The 25,372-nt window shown below is 38.4% G+C and overlaps 1 protein-coding gene across 3 annotated transcripts in view; it reads left to right on the plus strand.

Annotated features, from left to right (window-relative positions):
• The window catches only part of NEK10 (NIMA related kinase 10), a 272,215-nt gene that overhangs the window by 16,852 nt on the left and 229,991 nt on the right, over nt 1–25,372 (plus strand). For 2 of the 3 annotated variants that reach the window (XM_031935258.1, XM_031935259.1), the window contains exons 1-4: nt 2,837–2,910; nt 3,195–3,255; nt 9,508–9,638; nt 11,357–11,455. In XM_031935258.1, the coding sequence (XP_031791118.1) occupies nt 2,837–2,910; nt 3,195–3,255; nt 9,508–9,638; nt 11,357–11,455 (365 nt within the window). Of the gene's footprint in view, nt 1–2,799; nt 2,911–3,194; nt 3,256–9,507; nt 9,639–11,356; nt 11,456–25,372 lie in introns of those variants that run through there. The other variant, XM_023207271.2, reaches the window with a different exon arrangement.

Genomic DNA, 25,372 nt, shown 5'->3' on the forward strand with positions numbered 1-25,372 from the left:
CATTTTAAAGCATTCCCTGGGGATGTAGAGGAGCAAGGGTGGAAGCAGAGAGACTGTTGAGGGGGTTGTGGCAGTCATCCAGGCAGAGAAGATGGTGGCTTGGAGTAGGGTGATAGCAGTAGGAGTGGAAAGAAGGGAAAGCTAACTAATTTTGCTGGTGGCTTGAATATGGGAGGTAGAGGAAAGAGAGGAGCCAAGAATGTCCCCTGAACTTTTGTCTAGAGCACCAGTGTGGTACCAGGTACCAAGATGGGGAGCACTAGGGGCACTTGGTACTGGGGCTGGGGGTCAAGAGTTCTGTTTAGAGTATGTGAAATTTGGGATGCTCATTAGGCATCCATATGGTGACTTTGTGAATTTAGGAGGTCAGAATGGGGTTAGGGCTGAACATATAAATTTATAATTGCTGATGGTATGTAAAACCTTGGGACTGTAAGAGATTCTTGGGAGAAGGGCAGATAGAGAAGGGAAGAGGACCAAGGACTGAGCTGCTAGGATACGAGATCATACCAACATCTGGCGAGGTCAAGCAAAGAAAGAGGGAAATTCAACTCAGTAGTTGGAAACTAATGCAGTAGGCGCTGCTTAGTTTGTATCCATAGCAAGGATACTTTACCTTCATTATCCACAACTCTTCCACATGGAGTCGGTGATTGTGTGGATATATGTGGGCACTCTGCCCAGAGCCTCCCCCATTCCTTGGGACTGTGTATTCTGGTATTGGCGTCAGTGTTCTGCTTTAACAGCTAGATTCTCCATGTCTTTTTTAGAGGACTGCCTCTAAGTGACTTGGAGTCACTACCACAAGAGAGAAGTGCCTGGGGAGTTATGACTGAAGGCTACAGGAATATGAGAGCCAGGCTTTCACTTCTCTCAGTTTAGACAACTCTGAGTACTAATCTACACTGCAGCGTTCCTCCATGGACTTAGACTGAAGCTACCCTCCAGAGAGCTTTTGCATTAGCACCCTTGCCTGACCTTTATTGGGAATGCTTTCTTAATACATTGTCTGCCTTTGGTCAACTTGACTTAACATATGACTGCCCTTCCTTCCCCCATCTCCCATGTTGTATTATAGTATAGACATTAGTATAATGTAATCATTTTTGTTAATTTAAAATGGGGTTAGGTTAAACATTTTAAAGCATTCCCGACTTCTCAAAGCTTTTTTTTTTTTTTTTTTTTCAGAATATCTCCGTTTGAGCAGCCGTTAAATGGAAAGGATTTTGTTTTTTATCCTAAAGGCAATTGTCTGTTTTTGCTGATACTGGTGAATTTGTTTACTGTTTAATTAAGTGAAACGTTTTCAAAGAGTCATCTATATTCAGCCTTCCAGCTCATAGAGTACATGCTGATCTCAAACAGATATAACGATTAGATCATTATTTCCTGTTCACACACTTGGTCAATACAATTACGGAAATTAAGCAAGAGAATAAGACAGGGTGTTTGGCGAGTTTGATAGTGGTAAATGCCATCCCATTCTAGCAGAAGCAGCCTGTGAGCTTTTCTATAGGCTGTCCCATGCTTGTCATTGTGGCTTTGGTTTTCGCTTCTAAAATAGTCTGTAGCTATAGTTTGAGCAGGAATTTGAAGCCAACAGCAGGACAATGTGGCTATGTAGAGTTTTTCTTCTGTCTTTGAGGGAAGAGTAAAGTTAGATTCTATTTATTTTGAATGGATTTCCATTTATTTTAGAACTTACGGGACATTTTTGTATTTGCATATTAAAAACACTTGGGTTTTTTCCTTTTAAACACTAACTAAGATCCTGCATTCTTTTTACCTCCCCTTCTCTCCCTTCTCCCTTCTCTTCCTTTCTTTTAGAGTAAAAATAGATGCTAAATCTCTACCTGAACACCTCACAAACATGTTTCAAAGTTTGTGAGTGGGTTTTTGTTTGTTTTTTTGCTTGTGGTGGAAACACATACCTGAAATAGCTTCCTTAACCTTTTAGCAGTTTTCAATCTGAGAGTGGGCATAGAAAAGAGTCAATAAATATTTGTTGAATGAAAGAGGTGGTGTTATATCCTAGGTGCAATCCTAAAGTGTTAATATTGGACCTTTTATTGTTGTGGTCCTGTGCTGAGAGACTTGGCCTCTGGCTCTTAATTGTAGCCCAATTATTTGTCAAAAATATGACAAATATATTGGGAAAGTCATTTTTAAATCCTTAAACTGTGTTTGAGCATTTCACAAAATTAAATTTCACTAGATTCAGTGGAAGTGAAATGCCCATTGGTACATTCCTTTTGCCTCTAAATACTTCTGAAACACTTGGATTTTGACCATAGATTTCACAATACATTGAAGTGTGCTATTATAAGACAATAATGCATACTTTTTCATGCCTGAACAACACATTGAAGTCAAACTGTGGCATTGAAGCCTAGTTGGAAAATTTTACATCCAGTCAAATTAAACCCATAGTACACACTTAATTTTGTATTTGTTATGTAATTAAAAATATGAGCATCTTCAACTTTCTATTCTGAAAACTAAAATAATTGCATTAGAAATTGATTAAGAAAAATAAAAGCAAACCAATTGTTCTTTGTCTATTGACATACCCATACTTATCTTCTGAGTGAGGGTAAAACATGCCCTAAATGTTCCCAATGTCCTTTGAATGATAAATAGTAAATGGTATTCATATTAACATATTTATTATTGTATTAGAACTGAATCTAGGTTTTCCATGTTTAAATAGATGTTATAAGTGGGTTTTGTCTGTATTAACTGAGAAAATTTTGGTGCACACAACCCAACTAAAATTTTCCCTCTGGTTTAATTTGAAAGGAATGCGATGTTAATTCTGGGGCATTGATGTTTTACAATGCCTGATCAAGACAAAAAGGTGAAGACCACAGAAAAATCAACTGATAAAAAGCAGCAAGAAATCACCACCAGGTAACTCCCTACTGAGCGTTTGCTAATTGTTAACTCAGGCAGTGATTACTGAACAGATTTCATGGCTTTTTGAGAAATAGCGAAGACTCTTGACAACTACTATTCAGTTATAGTGTTTACTGAAACGTTTGGTCATTTCTAGCATTCTAAAGAAAATGTTTAGTGTCTGTATACGTTCCAGTTGATAAAAGCAGGCCTCCAAGTGGCAATGCCATCAGTGGGTAACACGATCTTGTTCACCTGGAGCCTTCTGTGGGTTCACGTTGTGTTATTCTTTCTCCTAGGGACTATTCAGATCTCAAAAGACTTCGGTGCCTTTTGAACGTCCAATCAAGCAAACAACAGGTAGTGTTTACAAAGAAGGTTCATGTGGTAATAAAAGAAAACTCCTATGTTTCCAAAGGACTCCATTTAACATCTCTATGAACGATATATCTGCTTTTCTTTGCTCATTCACATTTTTGCTCTTTCTTCATCTGGCTGTTTCTCTGACACCTGATTCAGGCTCTGCCAAGACTTGGCATCCACATTCTTCTCTCAGGCCAGGCCCTGCTTTAGCCCATGCTTGCCACCCTGTGTCCTACTTAGCAAACCCTTTCCTCTTCGGTCTATAAACAGACTGCATACTCTTTTACTGAATGGCCAACATTTGGCTTTCCAAGCTTTAGGGAAACTGTTTTTTTCAAAGCACTTTCTACCACATTTTTCTCCTCTTCCCCCCTCACTCTTCCCAATCCTGCCCCCTTGCTACAGTACCATTCTTGAGGCTTGCTGCACAATGTACCTCACCAAAAAGAGAGGCAAGGAGTGAATTTTGGCTATTTTTATAGTAGCATTGTAATGATTTTATTAGAGAAAAAGTGGTACTTCTGCTTGAATTTATCTCCAAACTTTTCATTTTGGTTTTGCACCTGTGAGACTTTGGAAAATCATGAGATTAGGGCCCATCCAGGGAGGTTTGTGGAACAACATAGCAATGCTAGTAATAATGAAAATAGCAGACACTTATTTAGCACCTTAACTCATAAATGGCAGGGATGGGACCTGAACCCTGGTAGTTTGGCTCTAAAGTCTACTTTGTTCTTGCTTAAGTAAATTTGTTTAAGAGCTCATGTGTTTGGTAATCCAACCCTGATGATTTTTGTTATATCGACCACATTTACATGAGAACTACAGCATTTTTATCTGTTTATACTGGAAAATGATTTGATGGCATATAAAAGCCAAATAATGATAGTTTATATCTAGGGAACACTTTCTATGTGCCCACTGCTTTACCTGCATTACCCTGCTTAATAATTACAACTCCCATTTTTACAGATGAGGAAACAGGCACGAAGAAATCAAGTGACTTTCCCAAGATCATACAGCCTCCTAATTGGTGAAGTCTAGTTCTGAACCCAGATACCCCATCTTTGCTGTGTATGCTTCTAACTACTGAGATACCTGTTAAATGACTTGCAAAAATAAGTCCCTCCTTTCTTAAAAGAGGCAAGCAAGATGGCTAGGCATACAGTTTTGAGTGTCGTGCCCATTCTTTCCCACTGTACGTCCTGTGATGTAAACATAATATCAAAGACTTCTACTTTTTGCTTTTACTATTTCCTTCTCCTAAATTTCTTTCTTATAAAATCTCACCCATTTCCAAGACCCAACTCTAATGATACTACCTCCTTATAGCTTCCATTCTAGAGGTGATCTCTGTCTTCCCAAGGCTCCTTCTTTTAATGCTGTAGCATTATTTTCTCCTGTGCTTTGGAAACTCTTGTTTACATGTCTTATTTCCTGACAGATCACGTATGTCCTAATGCCAACAACTTTGACTTTTGCCTCTCATTTACTCTATATGATGAGTTCTTGGCCAGATTTTGCTAAATTGAATTGTGACTTGAGAATTGGGTCACCACATGAGTATGTATAACCTCCTGACCAGGGCAAACAAAAACATAAACAAAAACCAATGTGTTTTTTCTGGCTCTAATTTTCCAACTTTGAAGTTTATGCTGACTAGATCTCTTGTATGCCCTTTCAACACTGCTTGCTTGATAACACCTGGCAGGCTTAAAGTTAATTTAGTGATTTTTTCCCTCCTTTAACCAATTTTCAAATTTGCAATCTGTTGTGGGACAACTTTACAAGGCATATATTTTTGTAAAATCTTTCACATGTACAAAAATGTATATTTGTAATACTTGAGTTATTCAGAAAGTAGATGGTGCTAAAAAAATAAAAATACTGTCAATTAAATGAAGGTCTTTAGGTTTACAAAATTAATGCCTAATTGTGGTTATAAAAGTTTCATTGATTTGTAATTTTGAAATAAGAAATGTTACCCTGTTCTCCTTTTGGTAAAATACATGGAGGCAGTTATAGGAGAGGGAAGACACTGGAGAAAATAACTCAAGTTACAGCCATTTATACTTTGCTTATTCCAGAAAGAGTCATTAGGAGCTTATAAAGAGATAGAAAGTATGATAGGTTGTCATACATTAAAACCAGGGTGCAAAATAAGAGAAAAACAAGGGTTGGGAGCAAAGTAGAGTTGGGGTCAAGCAGAAATGCTCAACAAAATATACACGTGGGCAACATATTTGGCTCTGAGATTTTCAGTACTCAATTTGAAAAGTGAAACCTGTGATTAAGGTCCACTCAGCTGCATTTCTGCCCTAACAAGTTGTGGCCTGTTTTTTGCAAATGAACCAGGCTGGCCAAATTCAAGTTACAGAGGAAATCTACCTTGTGGGTAGAGAGTGCAGAGAACTGAATGCCCATCCTCTGAATCTCTAACGAGCCAGGCTGCTTCCACCATTGGTCCATTGTGTTCCAGTGTTCTACTTTTGTTCTTTGTCCTGACCTACACTCCGTGTATCTCTGCATATCTCTAGGACAGTCTCATAATGTGACAGAACTGGAGACAGAGACACATAGAGGCAGAAAGTCCTCCTTCAAGATAAGCAGGGTTAGAATAATCATAATCCAGGAAAACCCAATAACTCAAGAAAAAGAACTGCCCCAGGATTGCTGAGGCAAAGTGAAACTACAACGCTGATTGGAGATGTCACCAGAGGTTTTCACAAATCTTGAAGCAACCTGCTGAGATCTGGAATTCAGATTCTTTTCTTCCTCCAGATTTAGAGCCATAGGAAGCTACGGAATTTATTTGCAATTTTAAAAAAAAGATGGAATAAAGAAAAAAATTAATATGTTATGGGCTTATTAATTATCTTGAAATGAAGGAGATTTCAATAGATGCTGTAGAAAGAAAACGTATACGGCATGGTGGTGGTGGTTATGTTTTGAGAGAGCGGGAGTAGGAACAGATAATTATGGTATAAGGCAAGACACCATCCTGGTTGAATGGTGCATGCAGCGAGGATATAGCTTTTGAGGAATAGGAAGCTAATTTTAGCTTGAATGACAGGGAAGGAAGTGGTTCTTAAAAAATAGGCTGGTTTTTCCATCGGTGGAATTGATGAAAAGGGCATTCTAGGTTAAGTGAGTAAAATAATCAAATATCCGAAGGAAGGAAAATGACAAGCATTTAAGTGAAAGGGTGACTAGACATTTCTATTGGATAAATAAAGCTGGAAGACACTGTGCAATGTCTGAAAGCCTATCTGTGAATTTTGGACTTGATTCCATAAGCAACAGAGAACGTTGAAGTTTGCAAGCAGAAGTGACACGACATTCTTGACATTCTGGTTCATGGACTGCAACCCCCTCCCATGACCCATGGGACTGTAAGCTTGAAGACAGGGGCCATGACTGTTCTGCTTACTGTATATATACGGCGTCTCACATAACGTCTGGTATATGATGTGTCTGCAATACATACACTGAATTAATGGATGAACTTATCTGGAGGTGGTTTAGCAGATGAATTAATTTGGCGAAGAGACTGGGAACAAAGTGAGCATTCGTTCCACAGCTTCACATTTGAATACCTACAATATGCCCAGCTCTGTGAGAAGTGCCAAGAACACAAAGATTAATCGATGTGATGCTGCCCTCAGGGTGGCCAAATTCAAGGGGAAAGGATGTTGTGTAAGCTATACATTATACGAGCCCGAGATGTTTTGAAAGAGAGGTAAGCATGGTATTGCCACCAGGAAAGGAGTGAACAGCTCTATCCAGGAAGGCTTGGGCAAGTGCCAGGAGGTTAAGTCACGCCCTGACCCAAGCTCAGGTGTAACAGGCTGCAGATGCCCAGGTGTGGAAAGATCAGACACACAGAAGATAGACAAATTGGGGTCCCAGGAGAAAAGGCACTGGGTTTTGAACTGGATTCTAAATGTATATTTCTTTCATATGAAGTGCTACTTGCTTCAAGGTGCCTACTATTAAGTTCCTGGTCTTTGCAACTATTGATGCCAAATCCATCTCTCCACCCGTTCTCCATGAGTTGATTTCTGATACAGGCCGCCTGCTCTGCTGCAAAGGGAATGGTGGCAAGCTGCGGCAGCTTTCCACTCCTCCCTTGGAGTCACCTGGGCTTGCTTTCTCTGTGCTGGCTAATTTGTCTCTTTCAAACTTTTCTAGGAGTTGTGCTAATGGTGAGGGGGTTTAGAATCTCTTGGGCGTGGAAAACCTGCTCCTTTTTTGCCGTGTATCATGATATTTTGGGTATAACATGGGAAAATTTGCTTGTGCTGTTACTTCATGTTAGATATCATTTGGATTAATAGTTCATATTCAGAAATCACCTAATTTGTAATGACAAATTTTATTCATTTAGCAAAATTCATCTGTTTAATAGGAATAATTATGAGGATTAAAAGAGTATGTACAAAGCAATTAGAACTATGCTTGACACATAGCAAGTGTTTTATAAATTACTGTTTATAATTACTCATGCAATTTTCATAACTCTTGAGTTATATACTATTATTATTTCCATTTTAATGATACAGAAACTGATGCACAGAGAGATTGAGTAAATTTTCTAAGATTATGCAGCTAGTTAATGGGAGATTTAAACTCATAGAATCTGGCCAGGGAATTTGTTCTCTTAACCACTAAGCATTGCTGGCTCAGCCTATTGTCTTTTGGTGGTTGTAGATTGAATGACTGAATAGAGATAGAAAAGTAGTTTTATAGGATGGAAGATTTATTATTAACACTTTGAAAATTTGACTGTGGCTGGCATATGATAAAAAAGGATTTTGGTTTTGTTAACTATTAAACAATGTCTTTATTGTAGTCCATTTTTCTGTAAGCTGACCTTATAAAAAGTCAGGCATATTCACTTTGAATAAAGAAATGATTTTTTTTTGCTTTTATTTTTTGAGACAGGGTTTCACTCTTGTTGCCCAGGCTGGAGTGCAATGGCGCGATCTTGGCTCATTGCAACTTCTGCCTCCTGGGTTCAAGTGATTCTCCTGCCTCAGTCTCTCGAGGAGCTGGGATTACAGGCATGTGCCACCATACCCTGGTGATTTAGTATTTTTAGTAGAGGCAGGGTTTCTCCATGTTGGTCAGGCTGGTCTTGAACTCCTGACCTTGGTGATCCAGTCACCTCGGCCTCCCAAAGTGCTGGGATTACAGGTGTGAGCCACTACGTCTGGCCGGAAATGATGTCTTCATACTGATTTACATTAAATGCTTCAATGAAATAAGACAACAAGTGCAACATATTATAACTTTGTTTGGTAATACATGGAATATATATGGAATAACTTACTGAAAAATGATTTTTTTGTTATGTTATACTCTGCATACCTCATCTGTAATAATTTAGCTAATTATAGAATGTCCTTCATTTGTACTTTGGAAAAAACAGGATATTTGTCTATACCATGCTCAACTTTGTTGTGGTATCAGAAACAAATCTCAGGGTTATCCAAATTATAGACAAATATTGGTAAGTGAAACTATTTGAATACTGATAACCTGACAATTTATTATTGCAAGTGAAAGCATAGTCAAGATGTTGTAGTTAAATTTTTACTTATGGTAAATTTGATAATATATTTTAATGTATTTTATAAATATGATTGAGTAATCAGGATGTTCAGACTGACTAAAAGTGATAGAATCTTCTTTATTGTTATATCCCTAACACCAGGAAAATAGTGTGTACACCTGGTAAATATTGAAGAATGAGTGAATGTATGATGACTCATTCTCAATTTGGGCACTCTGCTCTATATCAGAGTGTTCTACCTGGATCCAGGAGCTGTCTAGTCAGCTTGCATGTTTGAATCACATGAGAAACTTCAAAACCTCCTGATGCCCAGGTGTCACCCCAGACCCATATCTGTTTTAGGTGCTGGGGTAATAGCACTGAACAAAAACAGGCAAGTTCCTGCTTGTATTGAGGTGACATTACAATCAAGGGAGACTAAAAGTACATAAATAACTGTCAGATATGATAAGTGGTGTTACAAGCTTTGAAGAAAAATAAAACAGTGTAAGGTAGATGTTCAAGTCAAAGATACTTGATTTGAATCTTGGAAAACCATTACATTTGAAAGGGTTGTTATCTTAATTATTGGCCTGGAAAAAAACTCGTTCTCCTCATCCTCCCTATATTTTGTTACTTTCTTTATCCTGTGTTGAATTGTGATCCTCATGTACTCTATGTTTCTATTTCTGTAGCTTCCAGCCATTAACTTCAATAGTGCCCAAAATAGCATGCCGAAGTCTGAGCCCGCCATCAGGGCGGGTGGACACAGAGTTCGGGGTCAGTGGCATGAGTCCACAGAAGCTGTTGAACTTGAAAATTTTAGGTAAGAAATCCAGCATCTCCTTCGTCTTCAACAACTTACTCTACTTAGCTCACAGTTTTATTTAAGTTTATCCCAGGAGCTAAAATTAAAAACCCGCTTTAGTAGTTACCATAGAGATTCTTAATTTAATATTTTTAGTTAGTGCTTAAACCATTCCCAGAAATAATATGTAAATAACAGGTTTAATGGGTACAGGTGGAACTGACCTGGGAGATTTAGGACACTATGCTGACATGCGTTTGGCATTGCTCAATGAGGAAGTGGTTCCAGATTATTGACCTGGTTAGGCTTATCCCAATCTTTGTCTGTCTAGATCTTGCCAGTAATGAGACGGCATAAAAGGAGCCGTTGCTGTGAACAGATGTGGTGGTTAAAGTATGTGGTTGTCAAAACAACTGAGGTTTTCAGTTGAAGGGGTTGCGGCACACCTCTAACACTGAAAGTGTCAGGTAATGTTCATCTCTGTTACCACGCAGACCCCTGCAAAGCTCCACATTCTTGTGGGCCACTCCCCTCTCGGGAGCTGGTTCTCTCAGTTTTACAGTGTGCTTGGATCATTTGGCACTAAGTACCATGTAAATAGTGAGTGGCATGAAATATCAATATGAATATTCTAGAAGGATCATTTGTTTGTTTGGCCTAGATTTTGTTTTTCTTTCCCTGTCATCTTATGACAATGAATTTAATAGTATGGGAAAGTTACATGACATTTCATGGGTTCATATTTTAAAAACATATTTTTAGTGAGGAGCACTTAACTAATTAAAAAGTTGTCATATGGTGAGTACCAGTGCCCGTGTACTAAGAAACCATTAGAGCCCTCAGGTGACTAGGATGGGGACATGCTGTCCAATGGCATCTGAAAGACAGAAGGCAGAACATTATACATGGCAACATAAGGTTATACTCGTTTCCTTTGAGGTTGTATGTTCATGGAATTCCAGCTTATTTGTCCTAGATCTTAAAATTAGTTTTATTTAATTACATGCAAAAATATCATATCGTGTATTTGGTAGCAATGTGACCATTTTGTTTATTATCCCTTATCCTTTTCCAGTTTTAAAATAGAATGTTTTGGAGGTATTTTTAACCTCTTTGGTGAGCTGTAAGATCAGCAAAAAGAAGCTGAAGATGGAATATCTCAGAATTTTGTTAAACACACACACAAAAACCATATAAACAATCAACAGTGACAGTCAACATGGCTGAAGGTGTATAAACTGTGTTTAATAAACCCTTCTTATCTAGAAGGAATTATAAATGATGACCACTGGTGTTGATAGTGAGATCAGCCAGTGGGATCCAGGGTATGTGGAAAAGTGGAGAGGGAATTCTTCTCTTCCTGTTACACAGCTGTCTAAATAATGTGCCCCAATCATTCTTTCTCTCCATTTACCCTTTTCTTCCTCCAACCAATTTTAGCTGTTAGTGTTTATAGGGAATAATTTAATGGATATGGTAAAGGAAATACGTATGCTTGATTATATTTTATTTTTATCCTTATAATTGAATTTCTAGTTCCTATTTTAACAGTTGATAGTTGCTTTTAGCTACATGTTAAATGCAAGTCTCCTTCAATATTTGCCTGAATCCTCATTAGTATACTGGTTAGTAATAATAAAAACATTACCTGAATATAGATGATCTTTGTCTGCATTGGCAACTTTGAGACAGCCTGATCTCTATAACAAAATCCTTTTCTGTTTGTTTCATCTCAGTATAAACTACAAGAATGAGAGAAATTTCAGCAAACATCCTCAGCATAAACTATTTCAGGAGATCTTTACCGCCTTGGTGAAAAATAGACTCATATGCAGGTAAGATTGTTTCTGGAAAACAGGCTTTTACTCAAGAGTGGCATGTGTCATCTATCTTGTCTCTAGAACACGATTTGAAACATCTTCCAGGATTGAACATGTCATTAAAGGAGAGAAGGAGGCAAATGAGTAGGCATTACAGATGATCTTATTAAAATCACTGATGAGGTGCTGAATTTAGCTGAATTTGATGACAGATACGGAAAAATGGGAAAACACTCAAGTTATGTTTTCTTTATTTTCTTTGAGTTTGGATACTGAAGGAGGAGTTTATTTTGTGGGACCTTATGAAAGAGACACTGGACAACACCACGGACAACATTCTCATGGTGCAGTTTTGCAGTGCTTTAATGACCGATTAAATGGACTGCACAAGCCTTGACCTTGAGAAAAGAAAGGATGAGTCTGTAACAATCAGCCACAGCCTCATAAAGATGTTTCTTCTCAGGACCAAATCGAACATTCCTTTCTTTGCCTTGTTAACACGGGTGCAGCGTTGGGACTGTAGAGAAAGGATTAGTTAACAAGTCCTCTCGATTCTCTCTCTCAAATATCAGGGGTTTTCAGGGAGCCATTGATTGTTGCTGGATTGCAGTCAGGTCTGAATTTTCTGTCCATTCTGAGCTGCTTCATAGAAAAACTGGGTATGCTGCTGCCAGATGCGAAGGAGGCTCCTAACAGTCTGTCACGACAGGGTCCTGTCTTTTGCTCTTTTCAGGAGGCCCATACTCTTCCCACATGCATCAGCTGAAAAATGCCTATAAAGAATCTTAAGTCTTCCTTGTCACTTTGTGACTTGATTGAGATATGTGAATTCCATCCCAGTGAAAATGGAAAAACATTATTTCTATTGTGAAAAATAAAAATAGGAGTATAATAATTTAATACTTGGATCAAAATAAAACTGACTTGGCCCAGTGCAATAGCTTATTTTAAGTAGAACAGCATTCTGATTGGTCCTCCATGAGGAGTCAGCTACTCGATACATGCTTAATTGATGGCCTCATGTCTCCATCTTTTGGATGGGGTCATTTAGCATTATGTATTTAAGTATTGGACTTAAATGACTGTCCAATACATTAGTTTTCTTTAAAACAATACAGAATTTAGACTGCATCTGTCACGTCTTTGTACTTAATTTAAGCGGAGGATTATTAGACTGGCTTAGATGATACAAGAAGCCTAAAATCTTTACCAAGGTTATGTAATTGGGTCACTGTTCAGTTCTCGATTACACACTCAAAGATCGTTCAAAGATTAATGAACACTGCAAATAACCTGAATTTATATATCTATATATTTCAACTGTTCTCTGCTTAGATTGAATGGAGTGAAACAATGGTAGTGGCAGAATGATTATGCATAAAATGGTATTAGGAAATAAAGTTCTTTTTTTTTTTTTTTTTTTAAGCCAGCTCACATGGACTCTTCAAGGGATGCCCAGTAGACTATTTATTGGGTAAATACTTTGGGGGAAGGCACTAGATGCAGAAATTGTTAGGGAAAATAACTGGGCACTGGTTGGCATCAACTAATTGAAAAAGATCTCAACAATTCTAAAGTTGAGAGATCTCTTTTCAGGGTGTTTTAAAATTCTTAGTAATTGAAGGGGCATCTTAGGCTGGATGAAGTTACTGGCTGGTAACATGAGCAGTCCCTGAAAGTCTTCAAACTAGGAAGAGATAATTGTAGATCTCTTTGCTTTCATAGTACGAGATGGAATTTAGGAATGTCGAACATCAAGGACGTCCTTTAATGTCATCCTGTGGCTGCTGACAGCTTGTTATGTTCAGTTCTATTCTAAAAACATTGGGTAAAAGATGGCTTAAATATAAAGGTTTTCCATTGTGCCTCACCCCATGTAACCTTGCTAAAATAGCCAGGGTCATCCGTCCTTTTTTTCCTTCCACTCTAACTTTAGACTTATAGAAGGATTACACCTCAGGACCTTTTCTGATATGGCTTGTCATCCCCTTTGTTTGCAAACATCAGATTTAGCGTTGGGTTGAAGATTTAGATTCAATTTGATAAACAAACTGGTAAGCATCTACTGTATGCAAGGAAGGGATTAAGTAAGTGGTGAAGAAGGGTGAAATTTAAAAAATTAACAGGACATATGGTCCTTTTCTCCCTGGGAACTCAAATTCTACTCTGATCAGCAAGACAATTACCCAATAAAGGAAAATGTGCTAAATATATACAATTTGTATTAACACAACTAACTAAAGGCTGCATGAGATTGGGGGTGGGTGGGAATTTGGGTCCTTGGTCCAATTATGGTTGTAGATAAGACTGTAGATAAGACTGTAGATAAGACATTCAGCATGTTATGCTACTCAATTTTGCCCTGAAAATTATGGCTTCCTGGGAATTTAGTCTCATTGGTGAAGTGTGACCCCTTTCAACTCACTTCTCAATGCCTACCCAATTGGTGGTAATGTTGCTCTTGTATTTTACTCACCCCAACTCTAGCCTTTCCCTAAATCACACTTGTGGACACCTCCTTTCTGTGTTCTTTTCCTAAGATTGATTTGTGATTACTCCCCCATTCTCAGAATGAAATTGCCAGATGGCATCTGAAACTGGAAAAGACTTGTTAATCCAGAGTCAGATAAGGTAACACTGCAAATACCTCACAGTAAATCTCAAAGGACAAGGGAAAGTGTCATCCCTGAGCCTGGGGTTACTCCTAGTTACACAATGGTAACTAATCTCTTTTAAAAAATCCTTGTATAATAGTATTTATTTATGATATACTGCTATATAATATTTTACATATTTATGGGGTACATGTGGTATTTTGTTACATACATAGAATGTGTAATGATCAAGTCAGGGTATTGAGGTGCCCATCACATTGAGGATTTGTCATTTCTATGTGTTGAGAATGCTCTTCTAGCTACTTTGAAATAGACAATACGTTGTTGTTAATTATAGTCATGCTACTCTGCTGTCAAATGATGGAACTCATACCTTTCATTTAACAATATATTTGTACTCGTTAACCTACCTCTTTATCCCTCCTTGCACTCACCCACCCTTCGTGGACTCTGGTATCTATTATTCTACTCTCTATCTTTGTGAGACTGACTTTTTTTAAAGCTCTCATATATGAGTGAGACCACACAATATTTGTCTTTCTGTGCTTGGGTTATTTCACTTAACATAATGCCTTCCAGTTCCATCCATGTTGCTATAAATGATGTGATTTTTTTTTCTCTTTTTTATGGCCAAATAATGTTTCATTTTGTGTGTATACTACATTTAAAAAATTCATTTGTTTGTTGGTGGACACTAAGGTTGATTCCATATCTTTGCTTTTGTGAACAGTGCTGCAATAAACACATGAGTGCAAGTATCCCTTTGTTTACTGATTTCTTTTTCTTTGGATAGATACCCAGTAGCAGAACTGCTGGATCATATGGTTCTATTTTTATTTTTTTGAGAAATCATCATAAGGTTCTCCACAGCAGTTGTACTAATTTGCATTCCCACAAACAGTGTATGAGTTCCCTCTTCTCCACATCCTCATCTGTTAGTTTTTTGTCTTTTAATCATAGCTTTTCTAACTGGGATAAGATGATATCTCATTGTAATTTTGATTTGCATTTCTCTGATGATTAGTGATGTTGAACTTTTTTTCATGTACTTGTTGGCTATTTGTATGTCTTCTTTTGAGAGTTGTCAATTCATGTCCTTTGCCCACTTATTTTATTTTATTTTACTTGAAGTTCTGGTATACATGTTCAGAAAGTACAGGTTTGTTACATAGGTATACATGTGCCATAGTGGTTTGCTGCACCTATCCACCTGTCATCTAGGATTTAAGCCCCACATGCATTAGGTGTTTGTCCTAATGCTCTCCCTCCTTTTGCCACCCACCCCCCAATAGGCCCTAGTGGGTGATGTTCCCCTCCCTTTGTCCGTATGTTCTCATTGTTCAACTTCCATGTATGAATGAGAACATGCGGTGTTTGTTTTCCTGTTCCTGTGTTAGTTTGCTGAGAATGATGGCTTCCAGCTTCATCTATGTCTCTGCAAAGGACATGAACTCATTCTTTTTTATGGCTGCATAGTATTCCATGGTGTATATGTGCCACATCTTCTTTATGCAGTCTATCATTGATAAACATTTGGGTTGGTTCCAAGGCTTTGCTATTGAATATAGTGCTGCAATAAACGTATGTGTGCATGTGTCTTTATAGTAGCATGATATATAATCCTTTGGGTATATACCCAGTAATGGGATTGCTGGTTCAAATGGTATATCTGGTTCTAGATCCTTGAGGAATTACCATGCTGTCTTCCACAGCGGGTGAACTAATTTAAACTCCCACCAACAGTATAATAGTGGTCCTGTTTCTCCACAACCTCATCAGCATCTGTTGTTTCCTGACTTTTTAATAATTACCATTCTAACTGTCATGAGATGGTATATCATTGTGGTGTTTTTTTTGAGATGGAGTCTGGCTCTGTGGCCCAGGCTGGAGTGCAGTGGCCTGATCTCGGCTCACTGCAACCTCCGCCTTCTGGGTTCAAGAGATTATCCTGCCTTAGCCTCCCAAGTAGCTGGGACACCAGGTGTGCACCATCACACCCGGCTAGTTTTTGTATTTTTAGTAGAGTCAGGATTTCATCATATTGGCCAGGCTGGTCTTGAACTCCTGATCTCGTGATCCTCCCACCTCAGCCTCCCAAAGTGCTGGGATTACAGGCATGAGCCACCATGCCCAACCCTCATTGTGGTTTTGATTTGCATTTCTCTAATGACCAGTGATGATGAGCTCCTTTTCATATGTTTGTTGGCTGTATACATGTCTTCTTTTGAGAAGTGTCTGCTCATATCCTTCACCCACTTTTTGATAGGGTTGTTTTTTTCTTGTAAATTTGTTTAAATTTCTTGTAGATTGTGGATATTAGACCTTTGTCAGATGGGTAGATTGCAAAAATTTTCTCCTATTTATAGGCATGGGCAAGGACTTCCTGACTAAAACACCAAAAGTAATAGCAACAAAAGTCAAAATTGACAAATGGGATCTAATTAAACTAAAGAGCTTCTGCACAGCAGAGGAGACTATCATCAGAGTGAACAGGCAACTTTGCCCACTTTTTGATGGTACTATTTGCTTATTTTTTGCTATTGAGTTGTTAGAGTTCCTTGTATATTTTGGATATTAGTCGCTTGTTGATGAATAGTTTGCAAATATTTTCTACCGTTTAATAGGTTGTCTCTTCACTCTCTTGATTGCTTCCTTTGTTGTGCAGAAGTTTTTAGTTTAATATAGTTCTGTTTGTCTATTTTTGTTTTAATGTCTGTGCTTTTGAGGTCTTAGCCGTAAGATTTTTGCCTAGATCACAACTTACAGAATGGGAGAAAATTTTTGCAATCTAGCCATCTGACAAAGGGCTAATATCCAGAATCTACAAAGAACGTAAATGAATTTACAAGAAAAAAACAACCCCATCAAAAAGAGGGCAAAGAATATGAACAGACACTTCTCAAAAGAAGACATCTATGCAGCCAACAGGCATATGCAAAAATGCTCATCATCGCTGGTCATCAGAGAAATGCAAATCAAAACCACAATGAGATACTGTCTCACGCCAATTAGAATGGCGATCATTAAAAAGTCAGGAAACAACTTAGGAAGTGGAGGAATAGGAACGCTTTTACACTGTTGGTGGGAGTGTAAATTAGTTCAACCATTGTGGAAGACAGTGTGGCAATTCCTGAAGGATCTAGGACTAGAAATACCATTTGACCCCGCAATCCCATTACTGGGTATATACCCAAGGGATTATAAATCATGCTGCTATAAAGACACATGCACACGTATGTTTATTGCAGCACTGTTCACAATAGTAAAGACTTGGAACCAACCCAAATGTCCATCAATAATAAACTGGATAAAGAAAATGTGGCACGTATACACCATGGAATACTATGCAGCCATAAAAATGATGAGTTCATGTCCTTTGCAGGGACATGGATGAAGCTGGGAACCATCATTCTCAGTAAAATACCACAAGGACAGAAAACCAAACACTGCATGTTTTTACTCACAAGTGGGAGTTGAACTATGAGAACACATGGACACAGGGAGGGGAAGATCACACACCAGGGCCTGTTGGGCAGTGGGGGGCTGGGGGAGGGATAGCATTAGGAGAAATACCTAATGTAAATGATGAGTTGATGGGTGCAGCAAACCAGCATGGCACATATATACCTATATAACAAACCTGCACGTTGTGCACATGTACCCTAGAACTTAAAGTATAATAATAAAAAAAGAAAAAAATTAAAAACTAGTAATCAAAACCCTAAAAAAAATCTTTGCCTAGACCTTCCTATGTTTCATAGGAAAGTGTTTTCTCTGTTTTTATTTAGTAGTTTCATAGTTTCAAATCTTAATGTTTAAGTCTTTAATCCATCTTGTGTTGATTTTTGTATATAGTGAGAGAGAGACAGGGGTCCAGTTTCATTCTTCTGCATACTGATACCCAATTTCTTCTGCACCATTTATTGAAGAGGGTGTCCTTTTTGCAGTGAATGTTCTTGGTGCCTTTGTTAAAAATCATGACCAAGTGGGATTTACACCAGGGAAACAAGAATGGTTTGGCATGTAAAAGTAAATAAATGTTGTACATCACATCAACAGAATGAAGGATAAACAACATATGATCATCTCAATAGATGCAGCCACATGGCTGTAAACATGTGGATTTATTTTGGGGTTCTCTATTCTGTTCCATCTGTCTATATGTTTGGTTTTATACCATTACCATGCTGTTTTGGTTACTATGGCCTTGTAATATATTTTGAAGTCAGGGAGTGTGATGGGTCCTGCTTTGTTCTTTTGCTCAGGATTGCTTTGGCTCTTCTGGTTCTTTTTTTGTTTCATATGAATTTTATGATTTTTTTTTCTATTTCTGTGAAAAATGATCTTTTGATAGGGATTGCATTGAATCTATATATTGCTTTGGGTAGTATGGTCATTTTAATGATATTAATTCTGATCCACGAGCATGGAATGTCTTTCCTTTGTTTGTGTCCTCCTTAGTTTCTTTCATTAGTGTTTTGTAGTTTTCCTTGTAAAGATCTTTTACCTCGTTTGTCACATTATTTTTCTAGGTATTTTATTTTTTTGGTAGCTATTGGAAGTGGGATTGTCCTCTTGATTTCTTTTTCAGCTATTTCATTGTTGGTATATAAAAATGCTGCTGATTTTTGTATGTTGATTTTGTATCCTGCAACTTTACTGAATTTATTTATCATATTTGAGTCTTTGGTTTTTCTAAATATAAGATCCTGTCATCTGCAAGGAGGTACATCTTCCTTCCCCCCCCCCCATTTTGGATGCGTTTTATTTCTTTGTCTTGACTTATTATTCTGGCTAAGACTTCCAGTACTATGTTGAATTTGAGTGGTGCAAGTAGACATCCTTGTCATGTTCCATTTCTAAGAGGAAAAACCTTCAGTATGATGTTAGCTGAAGTTGATATTGTTATATATAGCCTCTATTATGTTGAGGTATGTTCCTTCTATGCACAGTTTGTTGAGAGTTTTTAATCATGAAGGATATTGGATTTTATCAGATGCTTTTTCTGCATCTATTGAGATGATCATATGTTGTTTATCCTTCATTCTGTTGATGTGATGTATAACATTTATTTACTTTTGCATGCCAAACCATTCTTGTTTCCCTGGTGTAAATCCCACTTGGTCATAGTGTATTATCTTTCTGATAAGCTATTTAATTTGGTTTGCTAGTACTTTGTTGAGGATTTTTACATCTATGTACATTAGGGATACTGTTCCGTAGTTTTCATTTTTTTTTGTTCTATTCTTGTCTTGTTTTGTTATTAGGGTAACGCTGGCCTCATATAATGAGTTAGAATTCCCTCCTCTTCAATTTCCTGGAATAGTTTCAGGAGGATTGATGGATTGATATTCTTCCTTGTATGTTTGGTAGAATTCAGCAGTGAATCCCTCAGTCCTAGGCTTTTCATTTTTTTTTTTTTTTAATTATACTTTAAGTTCTAGGGCACATGTGCACAATGTGCAGGTTTGTTCCATATGTATACATGTGCCATGTTGGTGTGCTGTACCCATTAACTCGTCATTTACATTAGGTATATCTCCTAATGCTATCCCTCCCCCTTGTCCCCTCCTCACAATAGGCCCTGGTGTGTGATGTTCCCCTTCCTGTGTCCAAGTGATCTCATTGTTCAATTCCCACCTATGAGTGAGAACATGCGGTGTTTGGTTTTCTGTTCTTGTGATAGTTTGCTGAGAATGATGGTTTCCAGCTGCATCCATGTCCCTACAAAGGACACAAATTCATCCTTTTTTATGGCTGCATAGTATTCCATGGTGTATATGTGCCATGTTTTCTTAATCCAGTCTGTCACTGATGGACATTTGGGTTGATTCCAAGTCTTTGCTATTGTGAATAGTGCTGCAATAAATATACGTGTGCATGTGTCTTTATAGCAGCATGATTTATAATCCTTTGGGCATATACCCAGTAATGGGTTGGCTGGGTCAAATGGTATTTCTAGTTCTAGATCCTTGAGGAATCGCCACATTGTCTTCCACAATGGTTGAACTAGTTTACAGTCCCACCGATAGTGTAAAAGTGTTCCTATTTCTCCACATCCTCTCCAACACCTGTTGTTCCCTGATTTTTTAATGATTGCCATTCTAACTGGTGTGAGATGGTATCTCATGTGGCTTTTCATTTTTAAGAGTCATTTTATTACTTTTTAAACCTTGCTACTCGTTATTGGTCTGTTGTTTTTCATTTCTTCCTGCTTCAACTACTTGGGAAGTTGTAGTTTCCAGGAATTTATCCATTTCTTCTAGGTTTTTCAGTTTGTTAGCATATAATTGTTCATGGTAGCCTCTGATGATCTTTTGTATTTTTGTGTTGTCAGTTGTATATCTCCTTTTCCATTTCTGATTTTGGTCTGGGTCTTTCTCTCTTTGTTAGTCTAGCTAGTGGTTCATCAATTATCTTTTTGAAGAACCAACTTTTTGTTTTATTGATGCTTTGTATTGTTTTTTAGCCTCTATTTTGTTTAATTCTGCTCTGATCTTTTTTATTTCTTTCTGTCTGCTAATTTGGGGTTTGGTTTGTTCTTGCTTTTCTAATGTCTTGAGGTGTATTGTTAGATTGTTTAAAATCTTTCTACTTTTTTGATGTGAGTATTTTATTGCTATAAACTTCCTTTTTAGCACAGCATTTGCTGTGTCCTACAGGTTTTGGTATGTTGTGTTTCCACTTTCATTTGTTTCAAGAAATTTTTCTACTTACATTTTAGTTTCTTTATTGACCCAATGGTCATTCAGGAGCAAGTGTTTAATTTCCATGTATTTGTGCAATTTCCAAAGTTCCTCTTGTTATTCATTTTTAGTTTTATTCCATTCTGCTCTGAGAAGATGCTTGATATGATTTCACTTTTTAAAAATGTGTTGAGACTTGTTTTTTAGTCGAACATGGTCTATCATGGAGAATGTTCTATGTACTGAGGAGAACTGTATTCTGCAGTTGTTGAGTTGTTAGATAAAATGTTCTGTTAATATCCGTTATGTTCATTTGGTTTAATGTCCAGTTTAAATCCAATGTTTCTTTGTTGATTTTCTATCTGGAACCTCTGCTTACTGCTGAGAGTGGGGGTGTTAAAGTCCCTCGCTATTATTATATTAGAGTCTGTCTCTCTCTTTAGATCTAGTATAATTTGCTTTTGTTTTATTTTATTTTATTTTATTTTTTTTGAGACAGAGTTTCACTCTGTCACCCAGGCTGGAGTGCAATGTGCAATGGTGCATTTTCAGCTCACTGCAACCTCCAACTCCCAGGTTCAAGCGAATCTCCTGCCTCAGCCTCCCAAGCAGCTGGGAATACAGGTGCCTGCCACCAAGCCTGGCTAATTTTTGTAGTTTGTAGTAGAGACGGAGTTTCACTATGTTGGCCAGGCTGGTCTAGAACTCCTGACTTCAGGTGGTCCACCCGTCTCGGCCTCCCAAAGTGCTGGGATTACAGGCGTGAGCCACCGCGCCCAGCTGCTGTGGTTCTTTTTTAAGGTATCTGTCTTTTTGGTAAATTTCTAATTTGTATCCTGAATTGTTTTTCTGATTTATTTATATTTTTGGACTTTTCTTATATCTCACAGAACTTCTTTTGAAACAATAATTTGAATTCTTTTTCCAAGATTTTGTGAATTTATTTTTGATTTGGATCTATTGTTGGATAATCATTCTTCTCCTTTGGAGGTGTCATATTTCCTTTATTTTTCATGTTTCCTGTGTTCTTACATTGATGTCTGCACATCTAGTGTAATAGTCACTTCTAATTCTTAAAATTGGCTTTGATATGGGAAGACTTTTTCCTGAGGATGAATCTACAGTGTTGGTTGGGTAGTATACTTTGGTTTTGATTCTGGGTGAGTACAGTTGTGCAGTCTCTGTATGATTTCTTTCTCTATAAATGGTGTCAGTAGTATCTGAGATTTCCTCAGTGGCTTAGGGTATAGTTATTACTGAAGGCTGTGGGGTAGTTTTGCTGGAGACTGAGACATCAGGTAGGCTAGTCTTCAGTCAGGGGAGGCATCAGTGGGACAGCATGCCTATCCCAGGGACCCTGGATGGCATACACTGGCACTAGTCTTAGCAGGTCCAGGTGGTTCTATTTTTTGGCCCTTCAAGTGGCTTACTTGAATGCCAGTAGTGGCAACCGTGGGCTGGACAGGTAGAAGGGTTCTCATGCCCCTGAGCAGCTGGTGTCTTATGAGAGATGGTAGTGGCAGTTGTAGGACTACCCTCTAGGTCCCAAGTAATGCATGCTGGTGTTGGTGGCTGCAATGGTCTAAGCAGGCTGGTCTCCAGGCCTGCAGGCAGCACATGCTGGTAGATGCCAGCTATGGTTGTAGTGGCTTGGTGGGTAGGCTCAACTTCAGGCCCTTGGAAGGAGTGTTTAGGTGCCAATGGTGGTAGACTAGGCTGGGCAGTCCCCTGGCCCCTGGACTGTATGCTGTGGCATGGAGGAGAGGGTGAAGCTAGGCTAGGCTAGCTGGTCCTCAGGGCCTTGCAGTTGTGTGTACAGGTGTTGGCTGTGGTAGACAGGAATGGGGCAACCTCTAGGCCAGTGGCAGAATGGCACTGGGTGGTGTTGGTGGGGAGGCAATGTTTTTAGTGATGGCAGCCTATGCCAGCAGATGTTAAGCATGTGTGCCACTTATGCCTCAGCCCCAGGTATGGTAGCCCATGGTTGCTTGTTCCTAAGCCCTGGGGTCAACAGCCAGCTCTTCTTTTGAACCTCTGTCCCAGCACTGCTGGCTTCTAGGATAGTGCATACTCTGTTGGGAGTAGTGTTCTAGAATGGTACGTTGCTCAGCCCTGGTGGTAGCCTGCATCTTGATCATGCCTCCTACCTGGGTGTGGTAGCCCACGGTTGCTTGTACCTAAGCCTTGCAGGCAGCAGCCCATACTTCTCTCGCACTTCAGCCCTGGTGCTACTGGGTTGCAGGATAGCATGCAGTCTATTGAAGACAAAGCTCTTTTTTTTTTTTTTTGAGACAGAGTTTTGCTCTTGTTGCCCAGGCTGTAGTGCAATGGTGCGATCTCAGCTCACTGCAACTTCTGCTTCCTGGGTTTGAGTGATTCTCCTGCCTCAGGCTTGTGAGTAGCAAGGATTACAGGTGCCTGCCGCCACACTCAGCTAATTTTTGTATTTTTAGTAGATACAGGGTTTTACCATGTTGGCCAGGCTGGTCTTGATCTCCTGACCTCAGGTGATCTGCCTGCCTTGGCCTCCCAGAGTGCTGGGATTACAGGTGTGAGCCACCGCACCCGGCCGTGGGTCAAGGGGCTCTCCCATGGCTAGGATTGTAGGAGTCCATAGTGATAATGTGGACCACTGAGGGTCTCTCACTCACCCTTTCCCTGTATTGTAGTCTCCCTTGGCTCCCAGCTGATCTTGGCTGAGCAGGCTGCCTCACTTCCTTCTCCTTCTTTCCTTTAGGTATTGCCTGCCGCTTTTCTACTGAATTCCAGTATTCTCTCTTGGGTGACCTATTTGAAGCGTAATTATCTACTCACTATATTGGTTCTTCTTAGTGGAGGAAGCAAGTACAAAATGCCCTTACTTAGCTCTCTTGAATTGTTACTCCTGGTAACTAATCTCAAGGTGTGGCAAGATACAGAAACAAATTGTGGTCTTCCAATCTTTTTTTTTTTCTGTCATGACGTCATTTGTCTATAGTAGAGTTTGATTCCATTTCCATGTCATCTGCCTGAACAGGAAAGTACAAAGGGTGTTGGTATCCAAGACCAGGTTGTTATGAGCTGTGTAGGGAAGTAAAAATTGTCAAAACATTATCATATTCTCCAATTAATTGACCTCATAAAATTGACCTCTATTCAGGTATCTCTTGTGTATATCTGCTTCTCTGGAATTCCTCTTTGTTAGTCCATTCCTTGCTGATGTGAAGATTCTATATTACAAGGCAAATATTATTTATCTGTGAAACAAACTTGCAAATCTGGCTAAAGATGTAGAATTTTATGAAGTTATTGAAAGTGATGGAGCTGAGCTGGTGGAATATGACAAATAAGACTCAGGCAGAAATAGGTCACCTGACAATGAAGGAAGAGAGTGTTAACAAGGAAGATGATGAGGCTATGTTTGGAAAAACAAAGAATAGCAAAGGTCTTTGGGAAAAAAAAAATGAATCCTTCCAATATATTCACAAAAATGAACCTCGTTTTCTTGCAAAATCAAAAGTGAATGTTAGATCATGTTATATGAATATTTTTTCAGAAAAAGTGTTCCAAAAATGTCAGCAGAATTCATTCTTGCTTTGTTCTAGTTACCAGGGCAATGTTGCAGTATAACTTAAATTTTGTTAAATGTAAAGTAAAATACATCTTGGTTTTATAATTTATTTTTAAAGATGTTGTTCAGTCTTTCCTTCTGCCCTTCAATATGAAATTTGGTGTTATTTTGAAGTGGATTTACTTAACTGGCCTCATTCTGGTACTATCATTCTAGAATAACCAGGATATACCTCTTTCCTTGCCTGTAACTTTTGTATAGGTAAGCTTGCCCAAGGTACTCATTCTAGTTGGAATGAGTTGGAGGAAATCATTTAGTATTGCCTTATTTGTAAAAAAATTAATTTACTTTTCTGAAAAGAATGAGTTAGTATCCTTATTATTTTATACCCCAGTTTCCTGAGATACTTGCTACAAATTTGAAGAATTTTGGAAATAAGTCTGTAGGAAGTCTAGGTGAGAAATATGTTTGCACTATGTGTAAGAGAAAACTTCCTGAATTAGGAGAAAACATCACAATATTATTAGAAATTATCATAAAAAGTATTCTGAGAACATCATAGATACTTATAACCAAGAGGATTAATATGGTTATTTGTTTAGCTATCGGACAATTTGTTATCCGTGTCCACTCCAGGTCCTAGATCATGAAGCAAGTGACTCTTTTCCTTTCGAGTTTTACCTGGTCCTCAGCATTGACTATCCAAACTCCATCACAGAGAGAGGTTAAATGAGAGGACCAGAAGTTAGGATGCAGGGAGAATCTCTTCAGTGTTTTGAATAAGTTCTTGAAATAGATGAAGCTAATGAAGAGATGCTTTTTCTGTGAATGTATCTCTTCAGCCAGTACAGAGGCCGGCAGAGACCTCTGAAGATTCCTTATTGCCTAAGAAAGGAGAAGCCTGTTCACTTTGGTAAGGCCTGTCAGAGAGTTCAGAACTTCCCTAGAGACAGAGTTTCAAGTTAGCACCATAAACTGGGCACAGATAAAGTTTCATAAAGTCCTCAAAAGTCTTAGGTTTGTGTCTTTATTTATTTATTTATTTATTTATTTATTTATTTATTTATTTATTTATTTATTT

The sequence above is a fragment of the Piliocolobus tephrosceles genome, chromosome 2, assembly GCF_002776525.5.
Source record: "Piliocolobus tephrosceles isolate RC106 chromosome 2, ASM277652v3, whole genome shotgun sequence".
Classification (NCBI taxonomy): Eukaryota; Metazoa; Chordata; class Mammalia; order Primates; family Cercopithecidae; genus Piliocolobus; species Piliocolobus tephrosceles.